At 36.5% G+C, this 15,415-nt stretch overlaps 1 protein-coding gene across 2 annotated transcripts in view; it reads left to right on the top strand.

Annotated features, from left to right (window-relative positions):
• ETFA (electron transfer flavoprotein subunit alpha) overlaps positions 1–15,415 on the top strand; it is a 75,673-nt gene that overhangs the window by 11,281 nt on the left and 48,977 nt on the right. For both annotated transcript variants that reach the window (XM_008712062.2, XM_040642939.1), the window contains exons 2-8: positions 4,382–4,528; positions 6,786–6,867; positions 6,970–7,052; positions 12,290–12,389; positions 13,705–13,815; positions 14,670–14,771; positions 15,128–15,196. In XM_008712062.2, the coding sequence (XP_008710284.1) occupies positions 4,382–4,528; positions 6,786–6,867; positions 6,970–7,052; positions 12,290–12,389; positions 13,705–13,815; positions 14,670–14,771; positions 15,128–15,196 (694 nt within the window). The remainder of the gene's footprint in view (positions 1–4,381; positions 4,529–6,785; positions 6,868–6,969; positions 7,053–12,289; positions 12,390–13,704; positions 13,816–14,669; positions 14,772–15,127; positions 15,197–15,415) is intronic.

The raw sequence follows: 15,415 nt of genomic DNA, 5'->3' as shown, positions 1-15,415 counted from the left end.
GGGAGAGAAATCCTCAAGCAGACTACCCGCTAAGTGGCTAAGTGTGGGGCTGGATCCCAGGACTCTGAGGTAATGACCTGAGCCAAAATCAAGAACTGGCTGCTTAACCGACTGAGCCACCCAAGCATCCCTGACTGCTTACGCTTTTAGAGTTACGAGTTTTAGATAAGATATAGAGTTGGCCCTTGAACAACATGGAGTTGAACTGCATCGTTCCACTTGTGTGTGAATTTTTTTTTATAGAGTCCAGTGTAGTAAATGTATTTTCTCTTCTAATGATTTTCTTAATATTTTCTTTTCTCTCGCTCACTTTATTGTAAGAATATGGTATGTAGTACAAATACAAAGTATGTGTTAATTGACTCTTGTTATTGGGAAGGCTTCTGGTCAACAGTAGGGTATTAGTTTTGAGGGAGTCAAAAGTTATATGTAGACTGCATCAAGGCTCAGTGCCCTAACCCCCCTGTTGTTCCAGGGTCAACTCTCTCTCTCAATACCTATATATTTTGGTTTAGTTAATTTGGTTAAAACAGAGCTGGGAAGCCATTCTGGCAACCCTCCTTGCCTAGTTTTTACTTTATCCTATGTGGTGGTTCCTGAGGTGCGCCTCCCTGACACCCTTAGTCTTATATGGAGTGTAGCTTGAAATCCTCTGAGCTAGTTCATCTCCCTCAATTTGCAGATAAAGAAACTGGGCTCTAGATTGAGACATAACATTTTAAAGGTTACAGAGCAGTTTCTCCTGGTACACACAATTATTACTGCTGAATTAAGCCACATAAAACCATACTTAAGTGCTGTAGCTTCTCTTTAGGTGGTATCTGAGGAATAGAAGGTAGAACACTGAGTTAGAAGGAAGCTTAGTATTCAAAAGTATAAGGAGTCAAGTGATAAAGTAATACAGAGTGCCTGTATGATGTAATAGTAATTAGTAAAGATTGATCAGGTAGATGAACTGAGTGGATTCTTATGTATGTTCTTTTGTTGTTGTTTACTCTTATAATTTTGAATAGTCTTTTAAAAAGAATATAGTGTCCCTCTAGAAGTTCTAAAAAGCTTGATGATTCCTTAGGAGAACTCCTAATTTATCTTATAGAAGTATAATTTACAGCAAATATGGGCCTTCTGCCACCAAATCTTGGATTTATTCTTGAAATGGTGATGGAAATCTCATAATTTTTATAGTAAATGATGTATGAAACATAATAAAAAATGTGATATATATTGGTAATAATTAGTTTGTTACTGGCAACTCTTGTGAAATGTGATTTATAATTTAAATTATTTATGATTTAGGACCATTGAGTCCTAAGTAGAGTTCTTCACAAGATACTGTGATCTTCTGATTAAAAAAGAGAAAGTACTATATATTTCTACAGATACAGATTTTTAAAAAATTGTACTAGATTCTTTGAATAGGCATGGTATTTGCCTTCTAAGAACTTTTATTCCATCCCAAGAATTGTGAACTGTTGTGAATTGCTACAACTTTCTGGAGAACAGTTTGTGTCCATCAGTATTAAAAGCCTTAAAAGTCTGCCTACTTCTTGATCTAACACTTCTAGGAATTTGTCATACGAAAAGAATCATAAGATGCGCGTAAAGATTTCTAACCTTACTTTAACCACCTGCTGTAAGAAGGCAATTTTTTATTGTAAAAAAAAAAAAAAGTTGTACAAGCAGGTACTTGATCTGGCAACAACAAAAGTCTCATTTCCCCCCTTTTCCTCGCTTCCTTTGAGTAGACGGAAGAAAAAGACAAGAAATGCCATCGATGATACATAATGCAGTGATTCCTTTCTCTGGTATATCCTTAGAGTCTCTGGTCCCCAGCTCCTTGGTTCATCAAGGACAGAGGTGATTTAGAGGACTGAGGAGAAGGTTGAGGATGAACTGGTACAGGTAGAAAGCTTAGGGGAAGAGGGTCCCTATAGCTTGTTGAAGGTTGCGGAGAATCTGGCTTAGTCTTCTATGGAAGCAGAGCAGCTAAGGTCTGGCGAGTTTCCAATCAGAAGGGTCTCTCTAGACTAAAACAAACTCGTTGTTTGTTGAGGATGAGTGCAAAGATTTAGCTGTAAGGTTGGTCTTCTCTGCATTGTTTGGGTTTTATGCATTTTATTATTATTTATTTATTTATTTATTTATTTATTTTTAAAGATTTTATTTATTTATTTGACAGAGAGACAGCCAGCCAGATAGGGAACACAAGCAGGGGGAGTGGGAGAGGAAGACGCAGACTTCCAGCGGAGGAGCCTGATATATGGGGCTCGATCCCAGAACGCCAGGATCACGCCCTGAGCCGAAGGCAGACGCTTAACGACTGCGCTACCCAGGCGCCCCACATTTTATTATTTTTTAAAAGTGATCTGTACACCCAGTGTGGGGCTCAGACTACAACCCTAAGATCAAGAGTCTCATGCTCCACTGACTGAGCCAGCCAGATGCCCCTGCATTGTTTATGATAATAAAATTACTGGGGCACCTGGGTGGCTCAGTTGGTTAAGCTCTGCCTTGGGCTCAGGTCATGATCCCAGGGTCCTGGGATCCAACCCCATGTTGGGCTCCCTGCTCAGCAGAGGGTCTGCTTCCCCTCTGTCTTGTGTTTTCTCACTCTCTCAAATAAATAAATAAATAAAATCTTTATTTAAAAAATAATAAAAAAATTACTAATTACCCAAATGATTACAGGACTGATTAAACTGGTATGCTCATATACTTAACAGCAATAAAAGGGTAAAGAATATTAAAATACAGGGCGCCTGGGTGGCTCAGTCGTTAAGCATCTGCCTTCAGCCCAGGGCGTGATCCCAGGGTCCTGGGATTGAGTCCCACATCAGGCTCCTCTGCTGGGAGCCTGCTTCTTCCTCTCCCGTTCCCCCTGCTTGTGTTCCCTCTCTCGCTGGCTGCCTCTCTCTCTATCAAATAAATAAAATCTTTGAAAAAAAAAAGAATATTAAAATACAGCAATTGGTATTTACAGTATAGTAAATGAAAAAAATATGTATTTTGTAAATTTAATTGTGTAATGAGCATTATAGTCCCATGCCTGCCTGCCTTTCATTCATTCCCTCCTTTGTAAATTTCCAGCTGTGGTGTAAATTTTGTATCATGCTTTCCTCACTCCAGCTCCAGATCAAAGATTATTGCTGAATTAAGTCATACAACCGTGCCATTTGATCCTCAGTGCCTCCCTTTCTCATTTCTCATTGTGATTTTTCACAAGGATAGTTACAGAGTTTTCTTATTTCGTCACATCTGTGGTGCCCTTCCTCATGTTTTCACATGACAGGAGCACCTAAACATCTTCCTTTCTTCCTCTTGATTCTGTATTTCATGATCTGCAACCTTCAGCCTTTTGGATCTCTTCATTGATTGAAAAACTGTTCTCATAATTGTATGTAAACAAGTCTTACTTCCCTTAAAATCTTTGAGTACAGTGACCATTCTTGTTCATCTTTGTGTTCCTGGTGTTTGAAATTAATTCCAGATGACCGTGAACTATTGGTGGTTTCTTGATAGTCCACAGTAGATATAGGTGGATACTGCTTGGTTCCAAGATATGGTCTGCAACCTTCTTTTTTGAATTCAGAAGCATGTTAAACAGTTGGAACCCCAGCAAAATTACTGTGTGGTATTGTATTTTAAAGACAGATTTACATTATCAGTTATTTGGGTATTGAATGCATTTTGCCTGAAAGCAATAGAAATCAACTTTAGTAATTGATTTCAAACCCATTATTTCTGGATATACTGTATCTTCAGCTGTTTTGCTGCAAGTGGATATCATTGGTAATAGTTTGATTCCTAGTTTGGTAGTTAATACGTTCTACTTAAGAATTTTACATTTATTTGTTTTTATTTTTTTGAGAGCGAGCAAGACGCATTCCTGAGCAGGGGTGGGGTGAGGGGCAGAGGGAGAGGGAGAGGAGACCTCAAGCAGACTCCCCACTGAGTGTGGAGCCTGACGTATGGCTCAGTCTCACAACCCTGAGATCATGACCTGAGCTGAAATCAAGAGTTGGATGCCTAACTGAGCCACCCAGGTGCCCCTCTACTTAAGAATTTTAAATTTAGATGTAGTTAGCAAGTTCTCATTGAACACAAAATATTCAGAAACATAGATTAGTGGGAAAGTTGTTTTGAAATAAATTTTTCTAACAGTAGAATACAAATTTGCACTTTCTGTTCTTATTGAGAATAGTAGTAACAGAATAGACACAGATAGCTTAATTTTTGCCGTTGAGCAAATAAGTACTTTATGAATACATTTATAGAACTGAGTGTTGTGTACAGTTTTTTTTAAGCACACTTGGTTTACAATTAGAGTTTTAAAAACCTATTTGTATTACAATATTCTCTTCCACATTTTTTCCCCTTTTAGGCCTCATTGCTACGATTTCAAAGTACCCTGGTAATAGCCGAGCATGCAAATGATACCCTCGCACCCATTACATTAAATACCATCACTGCAGCCAAACGTCTTGGAGGTGAAGTGTCTTGCTTAGTAGCTGGAACCAAATGTGACAAGGTGAGAAATTTTTAAGGTCAACTATAGCAAATATAATCTCCATCAAGAGACAGGGAAAGATGGCAACAGAGAATTATGCTGAGGACTGTAACCCAAACTGGGCTCTAATCCTCATTAAATGGCCAATGTCATAGTCATTACTACATGTGAAAAAGGAACTAAAAGGTTTGCTCACTAAGCATTTTGTCTTTTGAAATGAGGTAAAATACTTGATTTAGTTCCACTGGCACCATCATGTGCCATCAGGTACCAAGTAGAATGATAATATTTGAGTCTCCTTAGAGGTTAATAGCCGATCCCTTTTTTGTATTGATGAATATACTAGCTAATTGCTTTTAATTCCTGAAAGTGGTAAATCTGGACAAAGTATCATGGATATTAATTTTTAATTGGTATAAGAATTTAAATGTAAGTACTATGCTTTTCAAACTATAGCTGTTAGTAAAAATGTTCTTTGTTTTTGTTGTTGTGTTGTTGAAATGAGATAACGGCTTTGTAAACTAACCCTCTAGAAAAGTGCTAGAATATGGTTTGCAGGATCTGTACCACTGGGCTACAGTGTAGTTGAAATCATACTTCAGTTAAGTTGAGCTACCAATTCCCTCCCGTACCATACAGGAGTTGCCAAGTGTGCAGTTGGGGACGTGGACCTCAGAGGAAGAAATCTGGAGAAAGCATGTTTTTTTTTAGAGGATTTTATTTATTTTTTATTAAATGGCATTGATGCAGAGCATGTGATATAAGGCAGGTTCAGAATGCTAGTGTCATTTCTGTCTAATTTCTCACATGAAATTAGTGTCTTGAAAGAATGTATTCTAGCAGGTTTGGGGTTAAGTTGTATGGATTTCTTTACCTAAATCCTGCTACCAGCTAGGAATCTTACTTATTTGATAGTAACCACAATGTGTGATGACATGGCTAAGCTATCTTTTTTGGTTGCCGTGCTTTTAGATATGTAAGTTCTGGCTTTGATTATTTGCTGTGATTTTAAATAATTATTCAAATATCATTTTAAAACTTTTCGAAATGCTATTTTATTCACACTCTTTTGAGAAAAATCAAAGCAGAGATCATTTTCTCTTTAGTTACAATCTTATTGTTTTGTCACATTCTAATCTGAAAGAAAAACAGTACCTGTATAAAGAAACTCTGTTGATAGCTTAGGCAAATTTCAGTTTTATACTGTTTTTTGTAGCTATTTGTCATAAGCAGCAAGTGATTTTTCTGTGTAGTGCCAGAAGTTTTTGCTGGTAAAAAAGATAGTTTTGATAGTACAAGGTAGTCTGCCAGTAAGTATTTGGTTTGGCAGAGGTGCTTTTGCAACCTTGGAAACAGCAAATATTGTTGCAGCCTTACCATCCATTGAGTGGTGGCAGGAGGCACAGTTTTTTATGCCTGCTCGTCAGGGAATCAGGTCGGAGGTAAACAAGAAGACAGAGATCATGATATGATTGTTATGTCTCTGCTAAAGCAAAAGCCAGTCTTGCTGTAATTAGAGAATTAGAAGGGGGAATTCTGCTTGCCTTCTATATATAGGAAATCTGAGTTCAAAAAGCTTTCCCAGAACTTCATTCTGATTCCACAAAGGAAAAATGAGGAATTAAAATTATTTTGCTTTATCATAGATAAATATATGTAGGTGGGCAGGAACTCAGAAGTTGACAATGGACCACTATATAAGATTTTTCTGTTGCCTAAATTAACTAATTTTAATATCAGCAGAAATTATTGTTGCCAAATAAAGTGCAGTGGCCTGTAAACCAGTGTGGTTAGGTCCTATTCTTTACCTCTAGGAAACCCATTGGCTGTGTTGTTATTGAGTGAGAGAGAGAGAGACAGAACCTAACTATTGCCTCATTTTCACCATTTCTAAAATGATGCATTTACACTTACATTAATTGAAAGACAAAAAGCACAATTTATAACTAAATTTGAGTAGAGAACTGTGCTAATTTTGGCTTATCAATTAATACTTTTTCAAGGAAGAAATTTTTGTTTAAGATCAGTTGGTAGTAAGATCAATTGGCCTAAGTTTTTTGTTGTTGTTGTTAAAGAATTTTCTTTTTTTTTTTTCACTTAAGTCATCCTTTTCCTGTTAAGAACAATTTCTATAGTTAAAAAAAACAAAAACAAAAAAAACAACCGAAAAACAATTTCTATAGTTGGCCATCATGATTTTATGTTCTGTTGATATTTGTAGTGGTGGCTCTATTTGTATCTTTCTGTTAGATGGATAATTAAAAACTCTTAATTACAGGTGGTACAAGATCTCTGCAAAGTAGCAGGTGTAGCAAAAGTTCTGGTGGCTCAGCATGATACATACAAAGGCCTCCTTCCAGGTGAGCTTTTCTGGTGGAAAAAGTGTAATGTCTGACGTATGCTTGAATATAAGAATATGAAAATATTATGAAATGTGTTTATCAAATGTATTTAATTCTCAGAGGAGCTGACGCCATTGATTTTGGCAACTCAGAAGCAGTTCAATTACACACACATCTGTGCTGGAGCATCTGCCTTCGGAAAGGTGAGAAGATTGAGAATGTGAAATCTGATGTCATTACTTGGAAGGATTAGATTTCATTGTGCTAATAAAAATGTGCAACAGACTCTGTTTAGGTAGCTAATCCTGGCTCTCTGAATTAATATGGTAGTTTTGCTAGGATTTATTCTTTTAAGACTTTGTTACAATTTCTGTAAAAATGCCATCTCCATGTTTTCAAATATTGTCACAGAGAACTCTATTCTTTCAAGATTTTATCATAATTTATTAGAATGCCACTTCCAGATTTTCAAATTTTGTCATGGAGAAAACTCTAGGATATTTTTAAAGATTATTTTTCTTTAAAAACAATGTTGAATTGTCTGTGTGTGTAAATGTCATTTGTATTAGTAACCCATTTTAAGCAGTGGTTTATTTGGGTGGCTGATGGATATTTACAAAGGCCAAATTCTATCTCCTTGGAGGATTTGCAAAGGCTGCGTGGTAGTTGGAAACATCCTTAGGGTGAAGAAAGCTGCAGTCTGATCGTGTGCATTGTAATATGTCTGAAGAAAGAATGTGCTATCAGATGGTTAGTTATCTGCATGAAGTTTTAAAAAAGAGGGAGGGAAACTAAGGGGGAGCCCAAGAGAATTTGTCACTGGGTTGTTTTTGCTCTGTCTGTGGCCACAGGTATTCTAATTCCCTTTTCTTTTATACCATTCTTAATAAGCTGCAGTTTTTAGTTTTTAGTTTTACTTTTAAATATTATAAATTAGGTTGTACACAAATACATTTTTATTATAAAGGAGGCATATAGTACAGTAGTATGCAGAGCAAGGTATCAAAGTCCTCTTTCTTCCCGAATCCCTCTTCCCGTTTCAGAAGTATAGGTGTTAACAGTTGTACCTTCATTTAGTCCCCTTGCTGTGGATTTTGAAATTATAATACCTGTACAAAAATTTTTTTACTCCTAAAATGTGATAATATATCATGAATTGTTTTGTGACAGTGGTTTTTACTTCAGAGTGTGTCTTGGAAAATAAAACATGTCTGTCTCATTTTTTTAATGGCTGCATAATATTCCATATTTAGCTGAGGATTGACAGGTTGTTTCTAGTTTTTTGCATTTGTAAACCTTGCTGTAAGGAAATGTCCCTATACATACATCGTTGTATACATGTACTACTGTTTATTTAGAATAGAGCTCTAGAGGTGAAATAGTTGGGTCAAAGACTGTGTACTTTTAAAATTTTGATATATATTGCTTAATTTTAGCTATCTTAGGAGGATATCTCAGGTTGCATTCCATCAGTTGCATGAGAGGGTAACCTGCCAACACCTGGTATTGTACATTTTAACATTTTTCCCCAATCTGATGGGTGAAAAACTATATCTTTTTAAATTTTTTATTTCTTTGATCAAGAAATCAAATATCCTTTCATACAGTTATTGGCTTTTATTTCTTCTTTGAATTGTCTCGATCTGACTTTTTTCCTTTTATTTTCATAATTCTGTTGTAATTGATTTTAAAATATAAGTTTGAGGAATAAGATATAATCTCTTACATCAGCTAATCATGTTGAGTGACAATAACAGTGAGCCTCCAAGTCATTGATCTCTTTTTTTTTACAAAATGAGTAGTGTTTGAATATTTATCTGTGGTGCAATATTGCTTCTAGACATGAATTACTGCAAACCATGTAGAGAATTTGCAGAATAACCCATGTAAATTGCTGTAGTTTGTTTTTAACCTTTAGAATTATCAGTTTGAACTCATTAAATTTTTTTTTTAAGATTTTATTTATTTATTTGATAGAGATAGAGACAGCCAGTGAGAGAGGGAACACAAGCAGGGGGAGTGGGAGAGGAAGAAGCAGGCTCATAGCAGAAGAGCCTGACGTGGGGCTCGATCCCATAATGCCGGGATCACGCCCTGAGCCGAAGGCAGATGCTTAACCGCTGTGCCACCCAAGCGCCCCTAAATTTTTTCTTTTAAGAATTTCTAGGCAGTAACAATGTAAACACATGAGTTTAATGAACAATTATCCTTTTATTATTAGGTTGTTACATTGTACACTATCATAAATTTTTAGTTTTTTAATAGAATTTAGTAATTGATAAGTAAAGTGGTTCCACAGACCTATATGATCTTGGGCTAGTCATTTTGCCTTTCCGAAGTCTGTTTTTCTTATATGTAAAATGATGCAGTTTGACCACGTGACATCCAAGATCTACCAAAGAGCGATGTTAAAAAGGAAAGGGGGGGGGCGCTTTCTTCCCTTACTCTGGAAAAGATTAAGTCAGAGGATTAACATCCAACTTCTGTTACAGACGAGCATTGAACGAAAAGATCTTTGTGGACCATTCTATCTCTGAAAGTTTTGATCCTGCATTAGATGATGTAAACAAATTTCACGAGTCTTGAGTTTGTGGTGACAGTTCTCCGAAAAGATTATTAAACCAAGAAAAGGTGTTTGTTGCATCTAATTAGCCAGATTTTAATAGTCTGACCTTGATTGCTGTGTTGTTGACATATGAAAGTTGTTTTTTTTTTTAAAGATTTTTTTTACTTATTTGAGAGAGAGAGAAGGAGCGGGACGGGGTGGGGGGTAGGTGCAGAGGAGAGGGAGAAGCAAACTCCCCCGAGCAGGGAGCCCAATGCAGGGCTCCATCACAGGACTCTGGGATCATGACCTAAGCCAAAGGCATACACTTAACCAGCTAAGTCACCCAGGTGCCCAACATATGAAAGTTTTGAGAACAAGGGTCATATATGATTAGCTGGTGTTGAAGCCTCTGAATGGGTTTGGAATGAGAAAGAGTCTATTAGATGCAGCTAAGCAATCTGCTCTACCACAGCCCTTTACCAACTGTGATTTTGAGTTGCACACTTTTATACTGGTATGCTAGAATCTGTCATCTTTTTGTGTATGAAAAAACACTCTGACAGTTGTGCCTGTCCCCTGAAACCAATGTGGTCAAGCCTGTTTGCATAGTGTAGAGATAGATCTGTTCACCATCTACCTTCTCTGGACATTTAAATGAAAGATCAGACCTGGGGAAACATATGCCTTTAAGCACCATGGTAAATTTTTTTTTTTTTTAAGATTTTATTTATTTATTTATTTATTTATTTATTTATTTATTTATTTATTTATTCGACAGAGATAGAGACAGCCAGCGAGAGAGGGAACACAAACAGGGGGAGTGGGAGAGGAAGAAGCAGGCTCATAGCGGAGGAGCCTGATGTGGGGCTCGATCCCACAACGCTGGGATCACGCCCTGAGCCGAAGGCAGACGCTTAACCGCTGTGCCACCCAGGCGCCCCAATTTTTTTCAAGATGTGCTAAAATGAAACATGGGATAATGGAAGTACAAAAGATATTAAATGTCAAGCAATTTAGAAAGTTTAAAACTATAAACAGAGACATAGTTTGCATCACATAATGTTTGTAATAGAATTTGCTCAGCCAGGTAATAATATTCCAGTGGTATTTCCTGAATAGTTAAAAGGTGATTTCAAAAAAGAGTTAGTGAAGCAGGCTTTAAACACTGTCATATTTGATTTGTTTTGAAAGTAGGTATCTTCTAAACTTCTTATTTACCAAGTTAGAAGTTTGTTTAATGGCATTTTAGTTGTTTTCCCAAATGCTTTATTTTAAAGAGATCTTAATTTTTTCTAATTGTGGTTTTATAAACTGTGGTACTTTTCAGTAGTTCTTCTGTCATGGTTGAAAGAGGACTGCTATATAATAAAGGTAAAAATAAACTGAAATTATAAAATCTTTCCTGTTGTAGATAAAACAGGAGGAAAATTGACTCAGGCCATCAACACTTGTTAGCATCGGTATATATAGAACCACTTATTAGATATAGGGTAAGACACAAGGGGAATGGAAAACACAACATCTCTACCCTGGGGGTGCTTAAGTTTAGTTGAGGGTCATTATAAGTATGTATTTTAAAGTTATTTTAAAACAAACTACATGTTAGTGACAAATAGTATAATTGCACATGCATGTAGGAGGAACTTGAATACTGTTATAGTGAGTTTGCTAGAGATGGTGTCATGTACCAAGCTCAGGAGATGCCATGGGGTAAGCTCTGTGTAGAAAGCAGTGTAGAATTCAGCTTTCTATTTGTGTGATAAAAGTAACTTGGGGTGCCTGGATGGCTCAGTGGGTTAAGCATCTGACTTCTGCTAAGGTCATGATCTCTGGGTCCTGGGATGGAGCCCAGCATTGGGCTCCTGGCTCAGTGGTGTGTCTGCTTCTCCCTGTCCCTCTGTACCCCCACCCCTGCTCGTGGGCATGCGCATGTGCACTCTCTCTCAAATAAATAAATCTTTAAATTAAAAAAAAAAAAAAAGCAATACTTCATTTTTTTTATTACACTTAGATGATGTTATCATCTAAGGAAACCTTTGAGTCTAGAAAGCGTGGACATTCAGACTTCACTAACTCTGTTTTAGAGCCCTAGAGTCATAGAATTTTAGACTAAAACTAGGAATTCTCTTTCTGTCATTTGTGAGATGAAGTAACTGAGACCTGCGGATATTGTGGCTTTCCCAGTGGTCTCTGCTAGTGAGGGCAAAGTTAGCACACGTATCTGTTGCAGAGATGTTATATGCACATACAAGGAGAAGCATTTACTAATTGTGTTGCTCCCGCACATATTATACAGGCTATGCTTCACCTTTCTCTTCTTGTTTTGCGGTTACATAGGATTCCATTAATATGGATGAGATATAATTAATAGATCTATCCCCTGTTGATGGATATTTAGGTTAGTTTTGATCTTTCTTAACGCAGTACTGAGTTTTTAAAAAGGTGAAAACGTCTCCTTTGAAATTTTTTCTTTCATATACATTAAATATATACATGTATAATCTTTTTTAGTATTTGAGAATTTTACTACTCTTCTGAATATTTTTCTGTTTTACCTAAATTCAGTAATCTATGATGGTCACACTGTGTGAGTGACGTTCATTAAAGCAAATATCATATCTTATAATTCAACATACTGAGTTAAGATGGTTTATTACTGTAAAACTCATAAAAACCTTGATGTAGTTAGAGTAATGATAGACTCTTACTTAATCTCAAAGACTATCCAAAAAGTTGTGCTTGAAGTTGTAGTATGTCTAAAGAGGTATATGAAATATAAAATACTTGAATTAAAATTTCTGCAGAATATGCATTTTGAGAATGTTAGTGTTGATAGTTGATAGCCATCCATAAGTGTGTATGTGTGTAATTCACTGCTATTTTTGCTTTTAGAACCTTTTGCCCAGAATAGCAGCCAAACTTGATGTTGCCCCAATTTCTGACATCATTGCAATCAAGTCTCCTGACACATTTGTGAGAACTGTTTATGCAGGTGAGTACCCAAAGCAAATAATTAATCAGTGTGTTAACTTTTCGTGAATTTTAAAAGCAGAAATTAATTTGAAGATAGTATTTTAAACAAGTCATATACTTTAAATAGACCATCTTAAAGGTTTCTGAGAAAAATCTCAATCTGAGATTTGCTGCTGGATCACGACATGATGTTCTGTTTGATAGATCTAGAACACAGTTCTTTCCTGCTTGGTTGTTCAGTTTACAGAGCAATGAGATTTTTCCAGTCATCAATAAAAATTAGATTCACTATTCAATACATTTTGTAAGTGGCACCTGGAGAAGCAAAACTTTCCCATTTAAAAAAATTGTATTCTTAATCTTCACTGCTTCTACTCCATTTCCATCTGCATTAAGAAATTCATATCAGTGTCTCTTTAGTTGATTGATCTTCTGCTAAGCAATCTGGTCTCTAGTGGGGCTAGAGAAGGCAGTGAACTCTTTGTTCTTTCTGATAGAAGTTTTGTGTTTCAGTTTAATGGTCAGTTCTCAAATTAGATCTTTCATCTTTGGTAGAGGTTGAGGGGAAATATTGGTCAAGTTTAGGGCACTCTTACATGATTGCCAATCCGTAAGAAATGTCTTAAATTCTTTTAAAATCTTGGCACATCACACCTCTTGTTCTTTATGCCCTATCATGTTTTCTTTCTTTTTTAAAAAAAGATTTTATTTATTTGAGAGAGAAGGAGAGCGCCCGTGCCTGCAAAAGCCAGGGAAGAGGAAGGGGCAGAGGGGGAAGCAGGCACCCCTTGGAGCAGGGAGCCTGATGCCTGCCTGATTTCAGGACCCTGGGATCACAACCTGAGCTGAAGGCAGGCGCTTAACTGACTGAGTCACCCAGGTGCCCTTGCCCTATCATGTTTTAATTTATTAATTAAATTATTATTTATTATTTATTAATTAAATTATTTATTAATTAATTCCTCTCTTGGTAAGCCTAGTGGCTGCATTCTTAAGTTGTTGCTGCTCATATTCTTGAGTTACTGACTGTGTTTTTGGAGAAGGAAGCTTTTGTTTATATTCCTTTTAGGAATATTAGTGTGGCTGCCTAGCCTATTCCAATTTCGTGCTTCCAGGCAGGTCAGCACTTGCCCTGCTTTTAAAAAATCCAAGGTTATACAGGTATCCACTGATAAGTTTCTTCGGTGTTATGGTCCTTTTTCCTGTACTTAGTAGAGGTAGAAAACAACTGGTTCGTAGTTATTTCTTCCTTGTTTTCATGAGGTAAATTCTGAACCTCAAAGGATTACTCGCCTTTCAACGGTGTTTTTAAAAAAATAAATTTTGTATTTCAGGAAATGCTTTATGTACGGTGAAGTGCGATGAGAAAGTGAAGGTGTTTTCTGTCCGAGGAACATCTTTTGAAGCTGCAGCAACAAGTGGAGGTAGTGCCAGTTCAGAAAAGGGTGAGTGTTCATTTGAAGTTTGTGTTTGTTTTGTTTCTTGTTTTTTAGTTCACTGATTATATTAGAATAAGAGATGGCCTCTGATTAAATTTCTTTTTTTTTTTTAAGATTTTATTTATTTATTCGACAGAGATAGAGACAGTCAGCGAGAGAGGGAACACAAGCAGGGGGAGTGGGAGAGGAAGAAGCAGGCTCATAGCGGAGGAGCCTGATGTGGGGCTCGATCCCATAACGCCGGGTTAGGGGCTCGATCCTATAACGCCGGGATCACGCCCTGAGCCGAAGGCAGACGCTTAACAGCTGCGCCACCCAGGTGCCCCTCTGGTTAAATTTCTTAAACAGTGTCTGAGAGCTCAGTCTAAATAATATTCCCAAGCTTTCCAAAAGGAAGAAGTATTTATAATGTGCCTTTTTCATATCTTTTTTGTACTAGTATAGTTGCTTTGGTAGATCAAAGGGGTGTTATTTTACTTTTTTCTCATTATTTTCTATTATAATACTGCGAGACTCAGTATAGTGGAAGAATGTAATTAATAGTGAATGTACAGAGGGTGTTATTCTTTAGTATATATAGGTACCTTATTTGAACCTCATAGAAGGTTATTCCAGTTTTATAGGTAGACTCAGAGAATTAGATGACTTCTCAAAGTTCATATAGCTAATGAGGTAAAGGCTGGACTCTAATCCCTTCATTTTTTTCCAAAAAATCAGAAAGAATGATATTAGAAGCACAAAAAATTCACAGTAACTAACAAACAAATTTCATGGAATTCTCTATGTGTGTCTCTTAAAAATTACTGCTACTGAATTTTAACTCACGGTCATGGTTTTGTTATCTCTATCAATGTATGCAGCACCAAGTCCTTCCCCAGTGGGGATAGCGGAGTGGCTTGACCAGAAATTAACAAAAAGTGATCGGCCAGAGCTAACTGGTGCCAAAGTGGTGGTATCTGGTGGTAAGTGGAATATTGTAATTTATTAATTTTAAAAGATGTTGTAAACTTAAAATCTTTGATTTTGTTAGTATTTATTTTAGAGGAGCACAGTTTTTTTGTTTTTTGTTTTTTCAAATGTGAGAAGTAGGTAGGTTGCAAGTATTATTCCCATTTTACCAATTAGGAAAATGAAATCATGAGCTGGATAAGATTTGGGCTCTCAGATGCACATCTGTTTCGCTGGCACCAGGGGGAGCATGGTACAAGTCGTCTCCACAGCTGTATAGAATGGAGTTTATGTTTCCTTTATAGGATGAAGTTTATGTTTACTTAATTTGGTTTTTTGTTTTTTTGTTTTTTTCATCTTCTTCAATAAGGTCGGGGTTTGAAGAGTGGAGAGAACTTTAAGTTGTTATATGATTTGGCAGATCAACTACATGCTGCAGGTAAAGTTGTTTTCTTTAGTAGAAAAATACTCCCTTTTTGTCGGAAGTATTTTTTCTTTATTATCTCATTTATATGTAAGTCACGCAAGGCTGCAGATTATTTTGCTTTCTCTGGTTTTCAGCTTTTCTCTCTAAAATGGTTTTTCTTAGTCTCCAAGTAAATGGTATAGCATTTAGTGTGGAGAGAGTCCTTGTGCTTTTTTATTGTTTATGCGACGC

The sequence above is a fragment of the Ursus maritimus genome, unplaced genomic scaffold, assembly GCF_017311325.1.
Source record: "Ursus maritimus isolate PB19 unplaced genomic scaffold, ASM1731132v1 scaffold_27, whole genome shotgun sequence".
Lineage (NCBI taxonomy): Eukaryota > Metazoa > Chordata > Mammalia > Carnivora > Ursidae > Ursus > Ursus maritimus.
The sequence above is the reverse complement of the archived record's forward strand: the minus strand, read 5'-3'. Positions and strand labels throughout refer to the sequence as shown.